The sequence below is a fragment of the Pteronotus mesoamericanus genome, unplaced genomic scaffold (assembly GCF_021234165.1).
Source record: "Pteronotus mesoamericanus isolate MK-2021 breed Mesoamerican mustached bat unplaced genomic scaffold, CSHL_Meso_final contig_1, whole genome shotgun sequence".
Classification (NCBI taxonomy): Eukaryota; Metazoa; Chordata; class Mammalia; order Chiroptera; family Mormoopidae; genus Pteronotus; species Pteronotus mesoamericanus.
Genome location: NW_026554998.1, coordinates 2561902 through 2587784, shown reverse-complemented (window position 1 = coordinate 2587784; position 25883 = coordinate 2561902). Strand labels below are relative to the sequence as shown.

At 63.5% G+C, this 25883-nt stretch overlaps 1 protein-coding gene across 1 annotated transcript in view; it reads right to left on the bottom strand.

Moving 5' to 3' along the window:
* Positions 1-553: 553 nt before the first annotated feature.
* The window catches only part of TNRC18 (trinucleotide repeat containing 18), a 71402-nt gene continuing 46072 nt past the window's right edge, over positions 554-25883 (bottom strand). Inside the window, exons 17-29 of the mRNA XM_054571810.1 lie at positions 22676-22927; positions 18907-19337; positions 15066-15218; positions 14522-14663; positions 13021-13138; positions 12593-12668; positions 12383-12491; positions 7602-7718; positions 6791-6955; positions 5099-6432; positions 2203-2439; positions 2031-2105; positions 554-1682 (exon numbers count right to left, since the gene is read on the bottom strand). Of these exons, the coding sequence (XP_054427785.1) occupies positions 1476-1682; positions 2031-2105; positions 2203-2439; positions 5099-6432; positions 6791-6955; positions 7602-7718; positions 12383-12491; positions 12593-12668; positions 13021-13138; positions 14522-14663; positions 15066-15218; positions 18907-19337; positions 22676-22927 (3416 nt within the window). The 3' untranslated portion in view covers positions 554-1475. The remainder of the gene's footprint in view (positions 1683-2030; positions 2106-2202; positions 2440-5098; positions 6433-6790; positions 6956-7601; positions 7719-12382; positions 12492-12592; positions 12669-13020; positions 13139-14521; positions 14664-15065; positions 15219-18906; positions 19338-22675; positions 22928-25883) is intronic.

Here is a 25883-nt window from a genome sequence, read left to right as displayed (position 1 = left end):
ACTGGCAACCCCTTCATAGGCCAGCACTCAATCCACTGAGCCACACCAGCCAGGGCTACATTAAGGCCATTTAAATAGCCACCTGTGGCCAGTGGCTATGGCCTTCGGTGGCGCCCAGCTCCTGTGCCCTGAAATGTCAGCTGCCCCCAACCCCACCCTTGCCGGGAGCCACATCCGGACACCAAGCCCACCCCAGCCCCTGAAATGAACCACTCCACACAACTGTGTTTTTCCAATTATAGCTTTTTCTTTTCTTTTTTTCTTTTTATGAAAAAGATCACACAGAATTCGCCAACAAACAAAATTCCAAAAGAAACTTTAAAAAAAAAAAGGAAAACAATAATTCCCCCCAAAAATAACACCGAAGTCTGGCTTTTCCTTCCCTTAAGATTGTCTGGACAAGTCCTCCGGTCTCCCTGGAGGTCGCGGGGCTGGTAAGTGCTTTCCTGGGCCAAGCCGGCTCGGCGGCCCTCCTCCCTCAGCCTCCGCTCTCCCTCACTCCTCCTCCACCTGGGGGCGGGCACAGTACACCTGGGCGGGGTGGGGCGGGGCGGTGGGTGGGGCGGGGGTGTGCTCGGGACAAGGGGGCCCGTGAAGCTGGGTGCTAGACACTCACCATCTAACAGGAAATAAAAAATAATATTCTGCACGTCAGAATGTGTTCGCTTTTTTTTTATAATTTCATAGCTATTTTTTCACAGTTTTAAAAAGTTTATATTTATATATATTTATATATATTTATCTTTATATATATAATTAAAAAGTTGACTCCATTTAGAGGTGTATGATACAGGGGAAGAGTCTCGGTACAATAAAACTGTACAGGTTAAGACTGCCGCCTCCTCCGGGTGGCGCCGGGACCAGATTTCAGCACCATCGGGGTTGTCTGTAGTGTGAGGGTCCGGGCCAGACGGCCTCAGGGCACGCAGCCCCTTCCACCTGGCGCCGGGCCGACGCTGCGGGGCTCCCTCTCACCTGGCTCTGTTCCCCAAGTCCAGGGTGTCCTGAGAGGGCGGAGGCCGGGCCCCGCCGGGCCTGGCCAGTGAGGCTGGTGGGCGGCCGAGGGTGGGCTCCGAGCGGGGGAGCACTGGGGGCCCCGGGAGGGTCCGTGAGCAGCAGGCACCCCAGAGTGAGCGTCCGCCTGCTTCCTCGGAAACGCCCCGTCCGTCTGTGTCGGCAGGGGCCCTGGGGTCCCGCACGGCCTGGCCAAGTGCTGACGAGGTGCTGGAGGCAAGGCCCGGGGGGCCAGGCAGAGCCACACCCTGATAGCGGAGCGGAGCCCCCTCTTGGGAGGCACCGAGGGGTTCAGAAGGGGGGCCGGAGACGTGTGCACATGTGTGCACAGACGTGCATGCATACGGGCACACACATGCACACACTCACGCGCAGGGTGTCCACGGGCACACTTGCATGCACACAACCAACACACGGGGCCCCGGGCGGCGGCAGCGAGGCGGGGCCGCCAGCCGCGGCCCTCAGCAGAGCACGGGCACGCCGTCGGTGGAGAAGATCATGCCCGTGGTGGGCTCGTAGGTGCCGGCGAGGTAGTACAGGCCCTCGCTGTCCTGGTGCTTCTTGGTCTTGAGCATCTGTTCGTACTGCTCCAGGCCCACCACCAGGCACTTGTGCGACACCGTCTGCACGTCATTCTCATCCACGTGGGAGGACTGGTACAGGGCGCGCTGTGGGGGGCGGGGGCGGCATCAGAGAGACCCGCCCCACCCACGCCAGACCCGAGGGCCAGGGGAGCGCGGGAGCAGAAACAGAGGGACTCCGGGAGGGACCGGAGCAGGAAAGGGCAGGACTCAGACACCCGGATGCTAAGACAGAGATCGAGAGGCAACGAGACACAAGAGGCTGGGAGACAGAGACCTGAGGAGTAAGAGACCCCCGTGGCAGAGACAGAGAGCAGAGGCCAGGGAGCGGGAGCAGGAGCAGGAGCAGGAGCCGAGGCCCCAGTGACACCGGAGCCATCCCAGCCGCTGGGAGGGTCTGAGGAGCTGCCCTGCCTCCCTGCCCCCTCCCCGTACCTCCATAAAGTCCTTCCTCTGGCTGGAGGCCCGCAGGGCTGCTGGAAGGCTGCGGCCGGACTTCTGGTCCCAGTGCTGTGGGCAGCGGACAAGGGCCAGTGTGAGCCGGGGCTGGCCTCTCCCTCCCTCCGCCCGAGGGGCACCCCGGCTCGACCCCGCCCCCGGAACCCACCTGGCCCTCGTGGAGGCGCTTGCCCGGGCTGGTCTCCTCGGGGTGGTAGAACCACTTGACCCGCACCACCATGTTGCTGCCCCAGGACTCCCACATGCTCTGGATGCGGCCGATGTAGGGCAGGTTGGGGCGGCCGGCCGACAGGAACACGGCGCAGTCCCCGATGCGGATCATCTCCTTGCCGCGCACGATGGCCTTGTAGAAGAGCTTGCGGGCCTTGCCCTTCATACCGCGGCGCTGCAGGACACGCAGGCAGGGAGGTCAGGGAGCCACCCCGGCCTCCGCTGGCCCTGCCGCACCCCCGCAAACGCAGGGGCTAGAGGGGGTGAAGGGAAGTGACCCCCCAGCTGGCTCTAACGGGAACACCTCCTGACCCCTCCAGCAGCGGCTTGCGACGCCTCGTCCCAGAGCAGCGCTGGCAGACGCCCCGAGGCCCGCGGGCCCCACGCCTGCTCTGGGCCCGGCGGGGTCCTGGCAGCGGCCTGTGCTGACCCCCCATTCCCAGACAGGGACAGTGAGGCACAGGGAGGAGGCACGGGCGGTGACGCGGAGCGGCTGGCAGCTGAGCAGCTGACAGAGCCATCACCCCGCCCACGCTGCCTCCCGGCGGGAGGGGGCGGCGTGCAGAGAGCCCGCGCAGAGGCAGGGGCCGCAGAGCAAGGCCGGCCCCTTACTTTCTACCTTACTTTCCCTGGATCCCTGCCGTGACGCGCTTTTCGATGTCCCGGTCCCTAAGTGTCTCTAATTTCTTGTGTCCTATGAACAGCTAAAGTTCTTTCCCGTTCTGGGCAAGTGTGAGTCAGCGCGGGGCGACCGGGCAGCTGCGACCGGGCAGCTACGACCGCCCACCCCGCGCATCTTCCGCACCAGTTGCCTTTTTTTATTTCGCACCAAGAAGCCACTCCCCTTTCCATACCCCACCCCCTGGGTCCGTGGGGCGCCCCAGGGGCACCAACCCCAGCCCTGTGGTGGGTACAGGGCTCGGTCTTGCCAGGCCCTCATCCCATGCCGCTGCAGCCCACGGCACAGGCTCAGAGGCGGGTGCAGAACCCAGCCGCAGGCCTTTCACACACTTCAGCTCGAGCCCCGAGGAGGACACGTCCTACCTCCGGTCCCTTCTCAGCAGGTGCAGTGGGGGCTGAAAGCTCCTGGGGCTTCCTGTTCCCACGGGGGAGAGGCTGCTGGAGGAAGCCACACACCCCTGCTCCCCTGTTTAAGGGACAGGCTCAGCCCGAGCTCTGCAGCGGTCTCAGTGACACTGGCAACCCAGCCGACAAGTGGCAGAGGCGGGAGTGAGGGGCGGGCCAGCCACAGCGAAGGTTCACAGTGGGGACGTGCCCTTCCTGGGCTCGGAGGCTGCCGCTCCGGGACAGGCCTCGGACCGTGCCGGTGGGGCTGGCGCTCCAGGGAGCCTGCTCTGCAGCAGCTGAGCGTGGCCAGCCGGGGTCTCCATGCTCAAGTGGGCTGTCTTGGGGGGCAGCGGGCCTCACCGACAGAGCCGGAAGCCAGACAGATGACCTGTGCCCCGCGGGGGCGGGGGTCAGAGGGGCTGCCCTATTCTCCTGGTGCCCCCACGGCCAGCAGGCTGCACGGGCTGCAGGAGCTGGAGGGGCGGGGCCTCCCGACTTCCTGCTTCCTGAGGCCCCTCGCCCCATCTGAAGAGCCTGCAGGGGTGTGGCCTGGGGCAGGTAGAGCTGCCCTCCCCCCGCGGGGATCCTAGCTGCCCCTAGGTGGTGGGAGTGGGGGTGGTAAAAGCTGCGGCTGAGACAGAAGCCCCAGGCTGCGGTCTTGTCTCAGAACGCCCCACAGCTCCTCTGGCCTGGTGGGCGCACCCCGGGAACTGACAACTGTCCTGACTCTCACGAGGGGCCTTGCCCCAGACCCACTGGCTCATCACTGTTACCCCCAAACCCCTCCATCCCTGGCAGGCCCGACTGGGGAGGTGCAGACGCAGCAGGTGTCTCCCCTGAGCCAGACTCGGGCGCGACCGCAGAGCATCCTGGCCGAGGGAGACAGATGTGGGGGACAGACCTGGCCAGCAGCACCCAGGGACGAGGGGCCCTGGGCACGGAGCTGGCGCTTCCTGTCCAGGGGCATGGGACGGGCCGGCGACCACGGGGGCCGTCCCCCTTCTGCACATGACGCTTTGCGTGGGCATGCACAAGCACATGTACATGCACGCACATGTGTGGTTATATAGTCATGAGTGTGTGCGTGTAAGTGTGCACACGCCCACCCGTGTGTATTGTGTTCACGTGTGCAGGTTTCAGGCGGGCTGCTCTGGACAAGCCACTGTCCTCTGCTATAGGGGGCAACCCAGGCTTGGCCGACCGGATGTTCTGACTTTCGGGCCACACTGTTCAGCTTAGGGGTGTGGGGGCACATGGTCCCGCCAGGCCCCGGAGACTCCACCCTGGACCCCTGCCAGCAAACGCAGGGACCGCACGGCTGGGGGTTCCCTGCAGTCAGGGCTCCCTCGAGCGGCGGCCAACGGCGCGTAAGCAAGCGGGGCAACAAATCAGTGTTTCTCTCGCTCCCCCCACTTCCTCTTTCTGAAATCAATCGATATAACTTAAAAATAAATAAAGGGAAACACACGCCTCCTGTGGGGGTTGCCCAACGAGAGGCTTCGAGTCCCTGTTGTTGAGGGGCCCTTGCCCGCCAGCCTGGTTCACGGAGGGGCGGCCTGGGTCCCGGGCTGGGGCTGGGGCAGCGCTGCTCTGGGGGCTGTGCGGTCAGCTGCGAGGCGGCGCAACGTTCCCACCCATCGGACCGGGCACCCCGCCCCCACCCCAGCCCTCCACAGTGGGGTGCTGGGAGGACGGGGGCCGGCGGGGGGCGAGGGCCAGCACAGAGCAGAAAGAGGCGACGCCTGCAGACCCCCCGCCCCAGCTACCTGGGTGGGCTTGCCGAACCACTTCCAGAGCTGCCGGGCCGGCAGGAAGGCGGCGATCTTGGGCCTGTTCTCCACGGATGGCAGGCGCTGCCGCTTGGCCAGCTCCTTGGTGGTGGGGAGGTGGACGCCCTCTCTCTTTTTGGGGCGGCTCTTGGCCCCGGCCCCGGCCTGAGCCTTGGGCTGCAGAGGCTGCGGGGGCTGCGGCGGAGGGGCCTGGGGCTGGGGTGCCGGCGCCTTCTTGCTGGGAGAGTGGGCCGAGGGGCGCGCCTTGCCGGCCTGCTTGGGCGCCTTGCTTGGGGGGGCCGGCGGGGCCGCGGGGCCGGCCGGGGGGCCGGGGGCCGCCTCGTCGTCCGAGCTGCAGGAAGAGTCGTCTGTGGTGGAGGACGAGGAGGAGGAGGACGACGACGAGGAGGACGAGGAGGACGAGGAGGAGGAGGAGGAGGACGAGGAGGAAGAGGAGGACGAGGAGGAAGAGGACGAAGAGGAGGAGGAGGAGGACGAGGAGGAGGACGAGGACGAGGAGGAGGACGAGGATGAGGACGAGGACGAGGACGAGGAGGCCCTGGAGCTGGAGGCGGTGCAGGCCCGGCCCCCCGCGCCCCGGCCTTCCTCCTCGCCCTCCGTCTCGGAGCTGCTGGCGCTGCCGCTGTCGCTGCTGCTGCTGCTGCTGCTGCTCTCTGACTCCTCGGGCCCATCCTGCTCAGCCTGGCCCTTGTCCGGGCTCTTGGGGATCCCCGAGTCCTCGAACGTGAGCCCGGCCCCCGGCTCCAGGGCCAGGTCGCCGTCCCCAGCCTTGGGCCGGGCCGCCTTGGGCTCGCTGCTGCTCGCTGCCTGGCCGTAGCTGCCCAGGCCCAGGAGGCCCTTGGGCTCCGGCCAGCCCCCGGCCCCGGGCTCCTCCCGCAGAAGCAGGGCCTCCTTGGCCTTCTTGCTTTTGGGCGACGTGACTCCCTCGTGGTCCAGCTTGACGAGCAGCTCGGCCTCCTCCCCAGGCCTGCGGGCGCCCTTGCTGGCCAGCTCCTCAGCAGCCCGGGCCTTCTTGGGCTTGGGCCGGGTGGCGGGCATGGTGACGGGCACGGCGGCGAGCGGCGTGGGGGCCAGGGCTGCGGCAGGGGCGGGCAGCTCCCCGAAGGGCTCAGGGGCCGGGCAGCTGGCAAAGGTGGGTGGCGCCGGGCTGGGCTGCGGGGCTGCTGGGCGAGCTTTGGCGGCTTTAGCCCGCTTGTCCACAGGTTCTGGGGGGCTCTTCTTGGAACTCGGGGTGCTGATCGGCTCCACGGCCAGCGGGGCACTGGGGACCTCGTCCGTCGAGCCCCCCTCCTCCAGGACGGCAGCTCTGTCTGGAGGAGAGGAGGGTGCACAGGTGAGGCGGGACCGGGGCTTCCGGCCCCGGGGGCCCCGTGAACTGGCCTGTGAGCCAGGCGCTGCTGGCTCCTGAGCTGCAACAGCCTCTCCGGGCCTCAGTCCCGCAGGTGTGGCCCTGAGGTGGCTCCTGGGAGCCTCAGCGACTAAATAGCCGGAAGCAATGGTCTGCGTATTCTGGGGCAAATGCCCTTGCAGCTCTCCCTCCGACACGTGAACATGTATTGTTCCCACCCCACCCCCCACCGGCTCTGCCCCCGAGCCTCAGGTTCCCAAGGGGCCCAGGTCGGGGCAGCCTGTGCGCAACAGCCCCCCACGACCCTCCTGCGAACGTACCGCCCTTGGCTTTGGTGCTGGGTTTCCGCCCGCGACCTCGCGCCTTGGCACCCGGCTCCTCGGACCCGGGCGCGCCCCCATCTTTGCCGTCTCCGGTGTCTTTGCTGGTCTTCCGGCTGCGGCGCTTGGCGCTCGGCACCAGGAGGGCGGGGGATGGCTCGGCACCTGCAGGCAGGACAGTGGTCAGGCGGGGCCTCCAATCCCCCGGCCTCCAGGGCGTCGTCTGTCGTGAGATGGGGAGGGCAGGAAGCGAGGCCACCACGGAGCTGACGTGCAGTTGGGAGGGGCCCGTCCTGTAGGGGGGGCTCGGCGTCTGCCCATGAGCTCGCGGGGTTTCCCATGGATGGACTGAGGGGCCAGGCAAGGGGGCCGACTTCTGTGGTTCTGACGACCCGTCTGAAGGACACTCCAAACTCCCGAGTTTCAGGGCCCTTGCAGATCAGGCTGTCCTGGGCCTGCATCCTGGCTCTGCCTCGACCTGGCCGCGGGGCCCTGGGCGAGGCACTCGGCCTCTCTGACCCCATCCCGGCCACAGGGAACGGCATCCCCTGGCACACAGGGAGGGCCGAGGCAGGAACTCAGCACTCGTGTGGCGGACGGGGCGGGCTGTGCCCGCGGCCTGGGCTGCCCGGTCCGTACTGCCCTCATGGGCCTCGGGACACAGAACGGGGGGCCCTGGGCGCCCCGTGGCTTCTGCCACCTCCATCCCCTGTGACATCCCAATGGCCGAGCCCAAGCCCAGCTCAGGGGCGGTGGGTGAGGGGCCTGGCGGCTGGGGGGTGGCCGGCCGGGCCACAGGACCACCACTCACACTGGATCTTGTAGTCGGGGGGCAGGAGGCGGATGTGGGAGAGGGGGATCCTCCCCGTGTCTCCGTCATCGAACTCCACAGTGATGAGGTCCCCATCGTCCTCGAGGCCCAGCAAGCCTGTTGGGGGAGGGGCGGCGTCAGGGCGGCCCGCGGCCCAGGCCGAGGGGCCAGGACACCAGCAGGGCAGGTGGAGGGTCAGACGGCAGCAGGAACCGGGCATTTCCACCAGGGGAGGCCTTGGAGGACCGGGCCCAGCGGAGGGCGCAGGGCGGCCCACAGGCAGGGCGGCCCGGGAGGCGTGCGCCCCACCCAGTGACCTAAGCCCTGCTCGCAGCCGTCAAGCCCGGACCCTCGAGGGCAGAGGCCCTGGGCCGTCCGACTGGCTGATGGAGAAGAGCAAGACAGTCCGGCCTGCCACTGTCATGAGGCCCCCATGACCCGGATTCCCACCCACGTGCTGAGAGCCCACAGGACGGCCTCGAGCGTCAGCAGACACAGGGCAGGGCGAAGGGGCTCGGAGAAGAAACGCAGGCCGGAGAGGGGAAGGGCCGCGGAAGGGGAGGAAGCTAAGGACGATGCAAACGAAATCATGATATCCTCAAAGAATGAAACATCTGTATCCATGAAAAAGGAGTTATTTTAAAAAAGAAATAGAAGCTGGGGGTACGGACAGACACAGCTCGCCTCCTTGCACAGCCACGTCAAAATCACGGTGAAAACACGGGACCGCCATCACTCAGAACCGTCAGAAATCGAGTTCAATGGAAGTCTGACAACCACGGAATAAAGAAACCGCATCCATCCAGGCTGGAGGCAGGGGCGCAGACACAGAATGGGCTGGTCCCATGCCCACACGTGGTGGATAAAAATTCGGGAGGGCTATCTAGGGAGCGAGGGGTCCCAGCCCCACACAAGGGTCCCCAGCCCAGGGTCCCAGTGCCGGGAAGATAAGTCCCCACAACTCCTGGCTGTGAAAGCCAGCGGGGCTTGAGTCGGTGGAAGAAACTTCTAGAGCCCCAAGCAGTTCCTCTTAAAGAACCCACACACAGACACACTCAGACTCCCTCCCTCTGAGCTCCGGCGCCGGGGTGGCAGCTTAGAGGGCACCAGTGGCACACGGGGAGAGACTGACGTGTCTGGCATCAAGGTCAGGAGAAGACATTGTCCCTTCTCTGGGTCCTACCCCTACCCACTGCCATATCTGAGACTCCGTCAACCTGGCTGACACTGTGTGACCCGCCTTGGAGATCCCCAGAGACTCCACCCCACCCAACTTACAGGCCCACCCAAGCTGTTTTTCCATGTGAATGGCTGGTCTTGGCTCCTGCTTCACAACTTCCTAAACCCTCTCAAATGAGCAACATCTGGCCTCAGAGCTCCAGGCCTGGCACCAGCAGCAGCCAGCCTAGGTTCACAGCTTGGCTTTGCCTGGGAACCTCCAAGCCTAGCACAAGTAGCAGCCGTCTCAGGCTGTTTTACAGCTCAGGCAGGGTGCCCCAGGCAAAACACAGGAGGGGGCTGACCGTGGGCTGCACCACCCAGGAAACCCCAGAACCAGCGCACCCAGTGGGCAGCCACAGACCATGTCGGAGCACTGCCACCTGCCCCTGCACAGCGGGTCCTCCACGGGGGGTGGAAGTTGGTGGTCACGGGTCACAGGCAGTCCTTGCAGCTGACTGGCCTGGGTAAGTCCCTCCCATTGACCTGCCAACAGCAACCAAGGCTCAACCACAAGAGGAGGGTGTGCTCAGCCCACACGAGGGGCGCACGAGTGCCCAGCTTGGGTGATAGGGGAGGCTGTGCCTCTGGGTCCTACAGGACACCGACTACATTAGGTCGCACGACCAAGACAGGGAGTCATAGCAGCTCTACCTAATGCATAGAAACCAACACAGGGAGGCTCCCAAAACTTGGAGACAAAGTACAGAGCCCAAAATGGAAGAACAGATCAAAACTTCAGAAAAAGAGCTAAGCGAAATGGAGATAAGCAATCTATCAGATGCAGAGTTCAAAACATGGGTTATGAGGCTGCTCAAGAACTCAGTGAGGACCTCAACAAGGTGAAAAAGACCCAGTCAGAGATGAAGGATACACTGATTGAAATAAAGAACAACTTACAGGGAAACAACAGTCGAGTGGAGGAAGCCGAGAATCAAATCAATGATTTGGAGCATAAGGAAGCAAAAAACAACCAATCAGAACAAGAAGAAAAAAGAGTCCAAAAAGATGAAGACAGTGTAAGCAGCCTCTGGGCCAGCTTCAAGAGGCCCAACATTTGCCTCATAGGGGTGCCATAAAGAGAGGAGAAAGAGGAAGAAATTGGAAACCTATTTGAAAAAATAATGAAAGAAAACTTCCCTAACTTGGTGAAGGAAACAGCCATGCACGTCCAGGGAGCAGAGACTCCCAAACAAGCTGGATGCAAAGAGGCCACTCCACGACACATCACAATTAAAATACCAAAGAGTAAAGATAAAGAGGGAATCTTAAAAGTTACAAGAGAAAAGCCGTTAGTTACCTACAGAGGAGTTCCCATTAGACTGTCAGCTGATTTCTCAAAGGAAACTTTGCAGGCCAGAAGGGACTTGCAAGAAACATTGAAGAAAAAGTCATGAAAAGCAGGGACCCTACAGCAAAGATCACTCTACCCAGCAAAGTTATCATTTAGAATCAAAAGATATACGAAGAGCTCCCCAGGCAAGAAAAAACTAAAGGAGTTCATCTTCATCAAGTCATATGTTATATGAAACGTTAAAAGGACTTATTTAAGAAAAAGAAGGTGATCAAAGCTATGAACAATAAAATGGCAATAAAAAGGGGTGGGTAGGGTGGGGGAAAGCAATGGAGAGAATTGTGGGACAGCTGTAATTGAACAACAATTAAAAAAAGGGCAATAAACACATATCTATCAACAACTGAATCTAAAGAACAAACTAAGCAAAGAAGAAGAACAGAGACAGAATCATGGATACAGAGAGTGTTTTGATGGTTGCCAGATGGGAGGGGGGTGTAGGGGAACGGGGTAAGAAGTGAGAGAATTAAAAATCACACACAGGCAGTTACAGAACAGCCATGGGGATGTAAAGTACAGTATAGGAAATGGAGCAGCCAAAGAACTTGCATGCATGGCCCATGGACATGAGCAGCGGTGGGGGACCGCCTGAGAGAGTGGGGGGTGCCGGGCGGAGGGGGCAAAGGGGGACAAATTGGGACAACTGCAATAGCATAATCAATAAAATATAATTTAAAATAAAAAGAAATATTTACAGAATAAGAAAATTGCTAAGAATTTAAAATGTTAGCAGACATTCCAAAAATCCAACAGAATGGAAGAGTAGAAAGCACAGCTGATGAGATTTCCCCCAATTCGAACCAAAGGAGAAAGTCCATAGAAAAGAAGGGGCAAGCGTCAAGGGCCAGCAGCCTAGTGTGAGCTCCAGGGAAAGGGAGTGACCCGGGGAGAAAACTCGCCGAGAACACAAGAGGCGTCTCCAGGAACAGAGGAAATTCGCTTCAAAATGGAAGGTCCCGTCTCCCAAGCAAACACCCAGTATGCAACAGCACACACACCACCCCCCATGAAATCCCAAATTTAGGAATGATGAGAAGATCCTAAAACTTTCCAGGGAGAAAAAACAGGACCACAGAGACTTGGGAATCATCACAACAGAGAACTTCTCAGGCAAGACTGGAAGCCACATAAAAGTAGAACAGAGACTTTGAAAATTATTTTCAACCTACAATTTATACCCAGCTCAACTATCCCTACTGACTAGGGCAGAAGAGAGATTGCAGACCTACATGTACTTGAGGAATTTACCCCCCACAACTCTTTTCTCAGAAAGTGACGGGCGTGTCCTCCACTGAGGGGAGGGAATGAGAGAAGGAAGAGGAAGACATGGGATGGGACAAAGGGGACAGAGGAAGGGAACCCTCAGGACAATGCCTATAAGTCCCAGGAGTGACACCCGTGAGGCAGGCCTGGAAAGCAGCTGCCCATGTGCTTCAGGGGGCTTAGAAAACTGCGGGAGATCTGAATCAAGATGCACGTTCACACAGTAAGAGGACTTCCTGCCCAGTGCCCGCTTCCTTCTTCTGAGCACGTACGGACGTCAGCTAGCCAAGGGGTGGACTGTGTCTGGCATCTTTTTTGTTTGGGGATTTTGGTTTGTTTTTGTCAAAACAACCATCCACACCCCCACTTCCTGATACGTACATTTTGCGAGAGCTAAGGGGTGCATCCTTCGAGGGTCTGCCGCCCGTACCCTTTCCAGGGGACCTGTCATTTTTGTCTGCCTCGTTTCCTATTTCTCTTGGCCTGCTGCCAACATCCCCGCTCTCCCGGGAGCGCTGCCTTCCCGCCTCTCTCTGGCCCCGTGTAAAATGAGGAAGCCAACGCCGCTCACCGGCTTCGGGGACCAGCACAGGACCCGGGCCCTCCCATCAGACTCGCGTGTGACCCCGTCAGTCTGGCCAGGCTCCACCCTGGGACTTACATGGGAAAGGCAACACGTTCTCTGATGACAGGATTTACAATGGTGAGATACAGTCCCCGAGGAGCCAGGCATGACACAGCACAGGTGACAACAAGGCACACAGACCCCCATGGCACTGTGTAAACAGGGCCTGGGGCCAGCCCACCTAAAGGCCCTGTAAGTCCTCAGCTATACGAGCTGATAAAATGCTATATGCCTAAGGCACCTGGCGCTGGGTTTCAGGGACAAACGGAATCCATGCTGACCCATTAGGAAATGGGAAGGGGGTGCAGGGGGGCCTCCCACCTCGGACCACGGTGCCCGGGTAGAGGCAGCGGTACTGCTGGCTCCAGTAGGCTGCGATCCTGGTCCCCTGCGGCAAGAAGCGCGTCGAGGCCGGCCTCACGTCGATGATCTGAAAAGGCCAAGGACTGAGCACCCGGCGGCGGTGAGCAGGACCAGCCCAGCCCCCCGCCCACGCATCTCCCCTCCCCTCGTGCCCCCCCCGCCCCTCACCGCCTCCTGCAGCAGCTGCTCCAGGCAGTAGATGTGGGGCCGGTTCCCGCGTTCACCCTCCACAACCACTCGGTATCTGCAAGGCCAGGGCAAGAGTGGGGTGGGCTGGCAGAGGCTGGGGTCCCCCCACAGGGGCCTCTGCATCCCAGCAGCCCCGCCCCCCAGGGCCAGTGCCTCCTCCCAGGCCACCGAGACAGTCAGAGCTAGAGGGTGAGCTGACTTGCTGCATTAACAAGGGGCCCGGTCTCTCCCTTCTGGGCCTTGGTTTCCTCATCTGTACAACTAGGGGATGCAGATCCAAGAGAGACCAGCACACTCTCTCCCGCCCCCTGCTGAGCCCTGGCACCCCTCAGAGAGGGAAGCCACCCACCCCGGAGGCCCAGCAAAGCGCCCGGCGCTCCCCCACTGCCTGCCCGGCCCCCACTCACATGTCCGGCGAGTGCACCGTCTGCACGTGCCCAGCGTACAGCAGCTTGTCGTCCATGGGGATGAGCACACGAAGGCCGTCTTTCAGCTCGTCCTTGTCGATGATGCAGGAGCGCGGGGCTGCAGGAGGCGGGCGGTGAGGCGGGGCTGTGCACGCTCCCTCCCGGCCGCCCATCTCCCAGGCCCGCCTGCACGTGAGTCACGCACGGGCGCCCTCACAGGCCTTGCACAGGGACGAGCATGCGTGCACCAGCGTGCACACATGGGGGTCCACGTCCACAAAGACCGCAGGGAGACAGGAACCAGGAGACAACCTACCCATGCTGCCCCTCCCCCATCCCAAAGACCACCGCCCTCTGAGCCTGGCAGAGGCTTAGGGTGGTCAGCCCTCACCGCCGCCCCCACAGCCACACCTCCGGGACCTGCTGTCCTGGACTGCGCCCTGCTCTGGCGGAAGCCTCCCCACAGCCCACCCCCCACGGGAAGGCCTCACGAGGCCTCGTCCACCTCCACTCTCCCTCCCACGCCTCCGGCACGCGGCCACGGTGTCACGCCTGGCCAGCCCGTCAGCCCATCCCATCATCATGGGGGCAAGGCCCGCTCAGGGCGGCCCTGCCGCCCGCCCTGAGCCCGAGCAGCTGTGTCCCACGGCGGGGGGTGCTGACCGACCCACTGCCGACGAGGCGGAGAAGGTCCCTCAGGGCGGGCCCCGAGCCCTTTCTCGTTCCGCGCCGCTCCCCAGGCCAACGCACGGCCTCCGTCTCTCCTCCGAACTCTACATCCCCGGGGCCAAGTGCCTGCAACGTCACTTCCTGGGGGTGCCCTCTAGACACCCTAAATTCCAGCCTGCAAAGCCCATCGCGTGACCTGCTCTCGCTGCCCTTTGCAACCGCCTTGGGGACAGCTGTTCCACCCTCCCTGCCAACACCAGGCTGCACCCCTCCCTCCTTATCTGCTCACACAGCCCATCTGCTCCCCACCGAGGGTGCTCAGACCCACCCGGTCCCCTCCTGCTGCCCCACAGCGGCCCCACCGCCCCTGGCCCGTCCTGGCTACGGCCACGGCCCCGGCCCTACTCCCTGCCCCCTTGGGGCCCTGCAATTTGTTCTCTGCGCAGCAGTCCGAGGGCCTGCCTCAAAACCCCTCCGACCGCACTGCTCCCACCGACGGCCTCTGACGCCTTCTCCTTTCCCTTCGGCCCCCTCACCAAGGCCCACGAGAGTCAGGTGGCCACCTCTGCCTCCTCCCAGCCCACGGCCACTTGCGCACTCCCGAACTCACCAACCCAGGGCCCGCCGGCCTCCCGCGGGCTCACCCCAGGGCTGCGCCCCACCCGGCCTCAGTGCCTTTGCAGCTGCTGTCCCCTCCTGCCCCACCCTCCCGGCCCGCTGCCCTGTGCCGCCCAGCCCCTGCCCCCCGCCGGCCATGGCAGCCCGCAGGGGGACTTGCTGCACCCCCCCATGCCGCTCCCGAGCCCGCCCAGCATCGCACTGCGGGGCTCACCTGGGGTGAGCGGCCGCTCCGCGGCCCCACCACGCGGCAGGTGCTCGTCCTCAGAGAAGCTGGAGTCCTGGTTGGGCTCAAAGTCTTCCTCGGCGGCCATGCTCTCCATCAGCTTGCTCACCGCTCCCCCCTTCCCCCGCGGCTGGGGACAGAGCACACGGGCAGGCGGCTCAGGGCGCGGCACGCTCGTCCTGCCTGGGCGGCCCTCCCTGGAAACTCGCAGGCCAGTCGGGGTGCAGTGGCGTCCGCAGGGGGGTCCCAGCCCGGCTCGGCCCGGGACCGGGGGGAGGACAGAACGGGCCGCCACCCTCCCGGCCGGGGCCCAGCACTGCGCTAGCATAGGCTCCACAGCGAGCGGGCGCCTGGGCTCCCTCCCTAGAGACACGGAGGCAGCCTCTGCAGCCACATGCAACGGGTCCGCGGGGCAGCAGCCGGGCTGGGGCAGACACACCCCGGCACGGCCCTCTGTCTACTGGATGGAGAAAGGCGCCCAAGCCCAGGGGATCCCCAGGGGACAGACCCGGCTGGGCGCAGCGAGCCTTACCTCCTTCTTCACCTCCTTCCCTTTGGCCTTGGCCTTGCTCCTCTTGGCGGACGCTGGGGAGCTGGTGTGAGGGGCCCGGGCCTCCGGGGTCAGGACGGGGGTGCGGGGCGGGGGCAGCGCAGCTCCTGATCCCGCCTCCTTTCCCTTCTTCTTCTGAGGAGGAAGCAGCAGGTGCGCCATCAGAGACGGGAGGCCCGGCCTCCGCGTCCTCCGCGTCCTCCACGGGTGCTCCCCTCCCGAGGGGAAGCCCGCCCTCCAGGCTCCCCCTCCCTGCGAGGACTTTCGGTTCCAATTTGATTGTTCTGTTACTACTATTCAGAGTGGGGCCAAAGCAGGGTTAGAGCTGTGAGTATGTGAAACAGTTGACTCCTGGACTGTTAGTGATTAATTATTGTATTACTCTCCACACGAACAACTGTAAACCTACTTTTGCCCCAGCCTGCATGTTACTTGCTTGAAAAAACACCAAGGCGTGCATAAAGCATGTCGGTGCGTATGAGTCCTTTTCCAACGATCCCACCAGAGCAGAGGTGGCTGGAGCCCCTCCCAAGCAGTGTGGTATGCCCTTCTAGAACCTTCTACAAGCACAGACAGCCCTGTGAACCCGAAGGCTATGCAGACGTGTTTATGCACACAGTCTTTTTTTAAACACAGTTTTGTTTTTTTAACACGGATGGGAATTTACCGAAAGTTCCATTTTGCAATGCCCCCCACCAGAATGTCTGATAAACATTGAGAGGGACTCTTTTTAACAGCTGCCAACGTGCCACAGTGTGGGGGGGCCCGCAGCCCAACCGCCCGTGACGACGCCTCCACTTTTTCGCTCTTACAAAGGACGCCAGAAGAGACAGGGCGGGTAGCTCTGCCCGGTGAGCTCCACGGCTATATTCCTGCAAGCAGCCGTTAGGGACTTCAGCTGCCACCCGAGTCACTGCCAGACGGGGGTGGTGTGGGCCACTGGTCCCAGGGGAGGGGCACGCGGCACATCACCCCAGCTCAACTCCCCGCTCCCGGCTGGTGCGCCAGGGCGCGCCCTCTCGGGGGCAGACCCCAGGCAGTCCGCGCGCACAGGAACTGCGCCCAGCCTCGCTCAGCAGAGCAAAGAACTGGGAACAACCCAGGTGCCCGGCCGCCCGTGTCCGAAATGCTGGCGCCTCCAGAGACGCCCCGGCAATCGTGCCACAGCGGCGCCCCTGGGCGGGACGGCCTGCGTGCGGGTGCGGGGAGTGGCTGCAGCCACAGTCAGTGACCCCGGGGACGGCAGGGGAGGGGGCCGCGGGGGCAGCGGGGGCAAGGGTCGCTTTGTGCTTTTTAAGAGACACGCCCGCAACAACACGACCAAATCCCCAAATCCGGGGGCCGGAGCAGGTAGAAATGAAGAAACAGAAAAAGGTAACACTGGGCGAGTGTTGTTACCACGACAACAGCAGAGCAGCTAAATGCCACAGCACTAAAGGGGACACAACGTGAAATGTTACAGGGACGAAAGGTGTTCAGTTTAACCCCCATTCTGGGGATGGGGGCACACGAGTACACGTATGTGTACACATTCTATTTTTTTTTGCGTCTGATACACGTTTTAATCCTGTTTGCGTTTCTGGCATCAGAGGCATCTTGGGGGTCGGGGAGCGTTTTTAACGGGGCGCCGATTCCTCTTCACTGTCGAGCCTGTTGCCAAACGGTCAGCTCGTCTCCGGGCGCCGTCTGCACGCGGCGCAGCGTGGCGTGGCGCGGGGGCGGCGACAGCAAAAGCCTTCCGAGTGGACTTTCTTTTCTTCCTCTTCTTTCCAAATTACCTTCCAAATTACCTTCCAAATTACTGCTCGGATCAGGTAAAACGGGCCACTCTTCCCCATTTCTGGGAGCGGTATTATTTTTTTGAAATTAGAGAAGAGCTCTGAACAGGACCGGAGCCGTGCACAGAGCAGAGGTGTCCGTTGCTGCGGTGGCTGCCACAGCAAAGGCAAGCGGCCACCCGTCGCCGTGGGAGCGGGGTCGATGGTGGGAGGGAACGATAACCACAGGCTGGCCCCGCAGGGGTGTCCCACGCAGACATCCAGAAATACTGATTTTAAAAGGAAAATGAAAGCTCCGCACACGGGGATGCACAAGGCGTGACGCCAAGTCAACAAACAGGAGCCAGTGCATCCCCGGAAAACGTCAGCCGTGGCTGTTCCCAGGCGATGGGACAGGGGCCGGGTTTCTCTTGCTGACTATTAACCTGTTCCGTTCCAGGTCCATCTCCTGCCGCGTCCCCAGAAAACTGAGGCCGGGCGAGCCCCTGGCACTCCCCGCCACGGGGGCCGGGGGGCTGCCCAGGGAAGGCCCCGGAGGCGGCACGGCTCGGGGGCTGAGGCCCAGCTCTGATGCTCAGCAGTTGCTGTGACCTGGGGCAGGTCACGGGGCCGCCTACATAGTGCAGTTTCTACCCGCAACCGCCCTGTGCGGTTTGGGGAGCAGTCAACCGCGAGGTAAGAAAAAGCCTGAGGCCTCCGCCCCCAGGGCCTGGCGCCGAGCTCCTGGGGCTTAGGAGCCTCTTTTGTTCCAACGAGGTGACCCTTCATCCCTTGGGGACAGGAGAAGGGCCCGGGAGTGAGATAACCGCCGATCGTGTCCATGTGACGCGGCCTCCATAAGACCCCCAGGCCACAGCGTCAGACGGCCCGGATGTGCGCACGGGAGGTGCGGGGGGCACGTGGAGGGGGCCGGGCAGCCCGGCCCTCCCCAGGCCCTGCCCTGACGTCCCTCCCACGGCATCTCCCGGGCTGGTGTCCCTTTCAACAACCTGGCGAACGCAAGCGCAGTCTTCCCGAGTTTGCGCATCACTCCAGTCAAGGATCAAACCTGAGTCCCAACTGGCAGCCGGTCTGCCTGAAGCACAGGCGGCCTTGGACTTGCCACGGTACCTGGCGGGGGCAGACCTGCGGGGCTGAGCGCTCCCGCTGCGGGCCCCGCGTCGCTCGGGCGGCCGGAGTGAGAAACATCATGAGTGCCTGGAACATGCCCGCCTTTACCAGGAAATTAAGTGCGCGTGGGAATGCGGTCAGAACGCGCCTCGGCCCCGTCGTTGTTCACCGCTTCCACGCCTCCTCGCCAAGGCCCGCAGAGGCCTCCGGCGGGGGCTCCGGCCACCAGGAAGCTGGGGTGCACACACCGAGGTGCCCGTGACGGACACTCGGGTGCGGCCCCGTTCTCTCTGTCACTCGTTACCAGGCAGCCAACGCAGAGCCTCGTCGCTCTTTGCGACGTTCTCCAGAAGGCCTCTGCCATTTAGGTTTACCTCAATCCAGGACGCGGAGAGGGGGCCTGAGGCAGGGACTGTCGCCGGGAGCTGCTGCCAGGTGTGAACCTAACCACCTAAAAGGGGGCGACGAGCCCCGGGCGCCCTGGCAGCTTGTGCCAGAGGGAGGCCGTCCCACTCGGCACAGAGTCGCAGGCAGCAAGTGTCCTTGGCCTGGGCGCCCCCGGGGAACTCGGGGCATCTGGGCGTGAGGGTGGGAAAAGGAAGCCCCGTCTCTATCCTCACCGACCTCTGAGCAAATGAGCTTTTCCTGCGGGTGTGAGTAGAGCACAAATCACAACAGGACTGGCTGTCCTGTGACTTCGTCACCAACAGCCACCACTGTCACGTAGTGCGTGACAGTTACCGCAAAAGCCTGGAGCGTCCCTTACGCTCCTGCTGGCAGCTGCGAGGCCGCCCCGGGCCCCTCCGTGGAGACGCTCACAGGGAGCCGGATGGGCGCCACAGAGGGCAGCTCCGGCGGCTCTGGCACGGCCGCTGCCTGTGGCAGACGCTGGAGCCCGCCGGCGCCGCCCCGTGCCCCCCACCACTACCCCCTACCTTCCGGGGGTCCTTCCTGTCCTTGGCGCGGCCGGCGTCCTTGCGCGGGCTCAGCGGGCCGCCCTTGCCGCAGCGGCCGGGCTTGGCGACGGCGGGCGCCGCGCTGCTGGGCGGGGGGGCCGCGGCCGAGGCGTCGTGCAGGAAGATGCGCTCGCTGCGCCGCCGCGTCCACAGGTCGTCGTCGCTGGCCTCGGGCCCCGCCTCAAAGCCGGGCTCCTTGGGGCCCCGCAGCCTGCGGGCCTTGCGCCCCTTCTCTGCCGCCAGCTTGGCCTTGTCCGGGCTGGTGGGGCCAGGGCCCCGGGCACCAGGCCCGGGTGTGGCCAGGGAGGGGCCTGGCTCCCCTAGTCCCTTCTTGGGCCGCAGCAGCCCCGCAGGTGATCGCTTCCGCACCTTGATCTCGCTTTCCGAGTCGGTGTACTCGAACTCCGTGCCTGGGTGTGGAATGAGGGACAGGGCTGTGGCTGGGGGCTCGTGGGGCCCGCGCCCCCCTGCCCCGCTGTCCTGGCCACCAGCACGAGGCCACAGCCCCGTCCCCGCCCCCGCCAGGGACCGTACGCCCGCGGGAGCCTTCTCTACGCTTCCAGGGGAGGAACCTGAGGCCCAGAGGAGGCCGCGCCCGGCCACACGCCTGTGAGTGGCAGGTCCCGCCAGGCCCTGCTCTTGTCCCCGGCCCACCCTGGCTGCCCAGGCTGCTCCACACGCCTCCCCTGAGCAGCGTCGGCTCCGGGCTGTGGACATTCCTGCCTGGGCCGGTGGGAGCTTCTCCTCCGGCCCTGTGAGCCCCGCGGGAATCCCAGAAGCTGGGACAGGTGAGCGGAGTGGGCCCCACACCTGAGATGGCAACTCAGGGAGGCAGGTGGCAAAGCCCGGGCGAAATCCCCGAGCCCGGTGGGGACTCTCCGCCGCCTCCTCGTGCCACATCTCAGAGCTGGGAGGTCCCCAGCACCTGCTCCCCTTCACGGGGGTGGGCCTCGCCTGAGCCAACGCCACCCTGGGGCGCCCCCCGTCCACACCCCGTCCTCCCTGGCAGGCAGCACGCTGCGGGGCGCCAATCCCTGGCTGCTGGTCCCATCCTGCCCCAGCCCCCAGCAAACAGGTCCCTGAGGACAGGAGCCGTAAGGCGTATGCCTCCCCCAGGCCGGCCCTGGGGACAGGGTGTCTGTGCCGGCCCCCGAGAGCTGGCATCACCCCAGAGCAGGACCTGCTGACCCTGGGCGGCGGCAGCGGGACAGGCGAGGGCCGGGGCACACGGCGCGCGAAGGAGCCGCTTGCAGAGCCTAAGGACCCCCTTAGTCTTTCGCTAACAGACCCGCCGCTGCAGAGGGGGCAGCTGGGAGCTTCCGTGGCTGATTAGGGAGTGGATCATAAAACACAGGCCTGGGAGCAGACCCGCCTGCGGGGAGCTCCCTGTGGAGAGCCACCCGGAAACCCACGGGCACAGGTGGCACCGTGGTGCCTGAGTGGGGACCGAGAGCTGGTGCACACCAACAAGGGGCGCCCGGAGCCGCAGGGCAGGGTGGGTGGCAGAGGATCGACCCCCCCCCGGGAGAAGGGGGGCGGCACGTGTGGCCCGGGGCGGGGCCGAGGCTCCGCGGGGCTACTGGGGAGGCGAGCAGGCAGCTGGGACGGGGAGGGGGGCCCACGCCCTGCTTCCCGTCAGCATCCTGGGCTCCTGCCTGCTCCCCCAAAATGAGGCTAAAGGCGGGAGAGGCGAACAGGAAAATAACAAAGGGTAAAACGCAAAGAGGTTGAAAGTCAAAGGATGAAGAAAAGAAACCAGGCAAATAGTAATCAAAACAGCGCTGGGGTGGCCACACTAACATCAGGCAAAAAGACTTCAAGACAAAAGTTGTTACTTTAGACAAAGAAGAACATTTTAAAATGATAAAACAAGGTCAATCCGCCAGAAAGAATTAACAGCAATAAACATATGTAATTATAATCCAGAAACATGTAAAAAAGATCACAGATCGTGACCACGTGGAGTTTATGCCACCAGCCAAGGGTGGTTCAACGTGCCAGGAAATATGCAACATACCCTATTAATAGGGTAAAAGGCAAATGTCACGTGACCGCCCCAAGAGCCACAGAAAAAGTAGGAAGCAGGTGGCCTTCACGGACACGGAGACCTAACGCTGTCGCAGCGCCAGCTCCTCCCGGCTCCACCTGCAGAGCCTGGTGCCACGCCAGTCACCGCCGCGGGAGCTCCAGGGGGCGCTGGCAGAGGGCGGACAGGCAAACCGACCAACAGAACAGGGAGCCCAGCAACGGACCCTCGAAATACAGTCAGAGAGCTGCGTCACAGGGCAGGGACAGTCTCTTCAATGAACGGTGCTGGACGTCAGCCCTAAACAACAACAACAACAAAACCCTAGACACAGACTCTACATCCTTCCCGAAAATCAACTACAAATGGATCACAGGTGGAAATATAAAGCGCAAAACTACGAAACGTCTAGAAAACAGCATTGGAAAAAACCGAGATGAACTTGCGTTTGGCAGGGAATTTTTAAAAACGACACCAAACAAACCTTGAAGAAAGGTTTGGACCTCATTAAAATTAAAAATGTTACCATTGCAAAAAATACCGTCAAGAGAATGAAAGGACAATGCTGGGAGAAAACATTTGCAAGCGATACAACCGACAAAGGGCTGTAAAGAACGCTTCAGACTTGCCCCAGCTGGTGTGGCTCAGTGGGTTGATTGCTAAGCCTGTGAACCAAAAAGGTTGCCGGTTCGAGTCCCAGTCAGGGCAGAGGCCTGGGCAGCAGGTGAGGTCCCCGGGAGGGGGCGTGCGAGAGAGGCAACCACACATTGACATTTCTCTTTTTTCCTCCCTTCCTCTCTCTCTAAAAATAAATAAATTAATTAAAAAACAAAAAGAACTCTTAAAACTCAACGATAAGACGACAAATAGCCTAATTTAAAAATGGGCCGAGAACCTTAAACAGGCCCTTCAAGGAAGAAACACAGGTGGCAAATGTGCACATGAAAAGATGCTCCACGTCTGTCATCAGAAAAGTGCAAATTACAGCAACAAAATACTACGACGGAGGCACCTGAAAAAGGCCAAAATCCAAAACCCTAAGCCCGCATGCCGGTGAGGACGGGGGCCGCGGGAACTCGCGGTCGCCGCGGCAGGAACGCCGATGGGGCCGCCGCTTTGGCAGGGGCTGGGTGGCTTCTTACAAAGCGCAGCACGCTCCTCCCACAGGGCACCGCGGGGTCGCTTCTCGGGATCTATCCCGACGAGCTGGAAGCGTGCGGCCCACGAGACGCCTGCGCGGGGACGTTGACAGCAGCTGCGTTCATCGCCGCCGCAGCTCGGCGGTCCCCGGTGTGCCCTACGTGCCTCCCGTGGGCGACGGGCAGGTAAACTGTAGGTCCAGGCGTCCCGGACAGCGGAACGGCATCGAGCACCGAAGAGAGACGGCCCTCGGGCCAAGACGAGCGGGGTGCCAAGCCCAGCTCACAGGGCGCCGCAGCCCCGACAGCCCCCGCGTCGGCCCTGGCCGCGGCCGCCCGCGCCACGTGGCCGCGCCTTCCGTCCGCACCCTGCTCCTGGGACGTGTGCTGGGCCCGCTCTCGCATCTCCCATGGGTCAGGAGCGGCCCCCGTGAAGCCCCCAGCCGGGTCACAGCCCCCAGCCTCGGGTGCAGATGGGCGGCCTCCGTGGCCGAAAACTGCCGACGTGGAGGGCCCAGAGGGGGCGCGCCCACTGCGCAGTGCGGAGGCCCTGCCCGGGGCGGCGGGCCCGTCCTGGACTCACCCATCAGGCTCTGCCGCTCCTCCTTCTTGCGGGCCTTCTGCTTGGCCTCCAGCTGCACCACCGACAGGGGCGGCCCCGCCGTGGGGCTGGGGAGGGCGCTGGCCGCAAAGCGCGCCAGGAGGCCCAGCCCGCTCTCCTCCAGGCCCGGCGACAGGTCCCGCTCCCGGGCCCCCAGCCTGCAGCCGCCCGCGGCCTCGTCTTCCTCCTGCTCCGGTCTGCCCTCCTCGTCCTCCTCCTCCTCCGAGCTCTCATCTGGCGTGCAGAAAACAGGGGGAGTCAGGGCCACGCCGGGGCCGCGCCGCCCCCGCCGCCCCCCACGCGGCCGGAGCGCCAGCCTAGCTCCTCGCTCCTCACCAGCTGGGGGTGGGTCCAGAACCAGCCCACGCGTCCCCCCGGCGGCCCAGTGCCCCATCAAAGCGAGCCCAAAGCGTCCGGGCATCCTGGACGGCCCAGAGCGGGCGGCGGCTTTGGGATCAGAGTGGGTTTCTGTCGGGGGACACCAACATGCACCTGTGCTGGGGGAGGGGACACACGGACAGGACTGGAGACAGCTCTCTCCACGGTCTCACACACACACACACGCCCCGACGTACAACGTGAAGGCTGAGGAAGGAGGCAGGAGAGGAGAGAGGAAAGAGGAGGCTGAGGGATGGAGCAGGGGGCAGGAGGGGCCGGGGACTCAGGCTGGGGTCCCGGCACAGGCGCCCGGGGCGGCTTGCGCAGCTGGAGGCCTGGGCGCTGGTGGCAGGAGAAGGTGGAGTCTGGTCTCTCCTTGCGGGGCCGGGGAGGTGGGGGGGCGGGCACCTACAGGTGAAGCCCTGCGCAGGCTCTGAGGTCCAAAGCTGGCTCCCAGAACCACCCCCACTCTGGAGCACCTGGGGCAAGTCCCTTCCTCATCTGTGGCACAAGGTGACCCCCAAGCCCACCCCAGCTACAGAGTCCAAGCAGCAGTGCACATCTGTAGCGGAACGCGCTCTGTGGGCACGAAGAGAATTAAACGTACACAGAGCACCACCCTGTCCTGCAAAAAAGGAACCACTGGCTATGCCTCTGGAGCGAGCAGGATACGGGCCGGCCGGCTCTGCCCCGGGAGACCAGGGCCCAGGAGGCTCAAGCGCTCAGAGCGGGACTTGAGCCCGAGGCCAGCTGGCCAGCCTGTGCCCACAGCTGGAGACTGGACACACCTCTCCCCGGGCCTGGCCGCCCCGGATGCCATGGCCAGGGAGCCCCCGAGGGACCCTGCCGAGGGTGCCCGTCCGCCCAGAGCACAGGGAGCGTTAAGGGCTCCGGGGGCTGCTGGCCACGGCGGGGCCGGGCGAGGCTGGAGGCGGAGGTGGTGTCTGGGGTGGGGACAGTCGGAGCGTGGCCCACTCCACCTTTTCCTGCCAACGCCCCAGGCCACCTGCATGCGTGAGTGCCGCCAGCGGCCGGACGGGGCGGCCCTGGGGCGCCGACGAGGGCAGAGGGTTTGCGCCCGCCCGGGGGTCCGCGGGAGCCCCGTTTCTGCTGAGTGGCCCCTCGCTGAGGGAGGCGGTGACGAGCTTACGGAAACGCTAAAGGGAGCCGAGGGGAGGGGCGGAGCGGGGCGGTTAGGGGGAGAGGAGGAGGCCGGCGCCCCAAGCGATGGATGAAGCGGGATGGAGGCCGGCAGGCGGGCGGGCGGCAGGCAGTGCGCACTTGCGGTCCCTTCACATTGCGACGTCACGGTCTGTCTCCGCCCCAGTGGGCCACAGCGGCAAAGCAGGCTAAGTGTAGGCAGACTTTCAACAGCGCCTGGGTCCCCCACATCAGGCCCCCCCCGGGAGTGGGTGGGGCTGGCTGGGCTGGGGGCCGGGGTTGGACGGGCGGCCAGCCTACCCGGGGCTGCTCAGGTGTGGAGACTAGGACCTCTCCCGCCCAGGGGGCCCCCCTCAGGGTCGGGCGGGGGGGGGCTGCCTCTGGGCTTCTGGATGCCGGAAGGCCTGCATCCGACCCCAGAATGCCAGCAGCAGCCCCATCCCAGCACCCCGAGACAGGGGGATGAGGGGGGCTGTTTGGAAGACAAAAGCCAAAACTGGGGTGTGCACACCTGCCCCAAAATGGGGCCACAGGCCATCTCGGTCTCCCAGGACCCTCCCGCCTCCCGCTCCGAGCCTGCCCTGGTTGCTCCCCACGATGGCCGGGGACCAGGTCTGCAGGGCGGGGCGGGGGGGCAGGGGGGCGTCTGAGGGCCAAGAAAGCCATTCTGGAGTTGTCCACACCTGAGGCAGCAGAGCTTGCCAAGGGCAGGGGGGAGAAAAAAGTCTCGACAAAGAAACCCAGGGAAGTGGGGAGAAAGTTTTATTATTTAAAAAACTGGCCGTAACGTGGTTTGGTTTTGCAAAACCCGATCAATAAATGCCAAAGCGACCCGCTGCTGCCATAGCCGATGGGGGCAGCCCCGAGGAGGGAAGGTGCAGGGGGGACACGAAGAAAAGGGGGTGCCTACCTACGGACCAACGAGCCGGGCGCGACCCCAGCTCAGTGACCCGCGGCGCCGTCTGCCCTACTCCCAGCCTTCGCTTTGCGTCCGAGTGCAGCGTGAGAGCGAATGCAAGAGACCAAAACAGACATTCAAAGCGTCATGGGTAGGGGTCAAGGGTGAAGGTATGGTCAAGCTGCTGGGGGGAGAAAGCAGACACACTAGAAAAGCCAAGCCAATTAGGTGTTTTAGTACCAGACGTCAGTAAGGCCCTATTACCCAAATATCCCTGTGGAGACCTGGCTAAGGGGTCTGCGTGCGGTGGGGCCCCTCCCCCTCCCCCTCCCCCTAGCGGGGCTCTGTCCACTGCGGTGTCCAGCCCTGGTCTCAGGGCCCCAGGGGCAAATGGTCCCTTGCTAGGTCCAGGGGACGGACTGCCTGCTTCTCTACGGGGTCTGAGATGAGGCAGGGGAGCCCCCAAATTTGGCAGCTGGCACCCTGGCTTTAAGGGGAAGGGAGGACGTGTGTTGTGGGGAGGAGGCACGGGAGCCGCAGGAGCCCCGGCCAGGAAGAGGCGGGGGCGGGGCGGGGGGCGGGGGGCAGGACAGCAAACCAGCCAGACGGGTCCCCGAAGGCCTGGGACGGAGGCCACCTGGGGAAACCAGGCTGGCTGGCCTGGTGCCCAGGAGAATGTGAGCCCCAAGGGCACCTGGCTCCCCGCTGGGACATCTGCTGGTCACCCAAAATGAATCCGAGCCATCGGGAAGG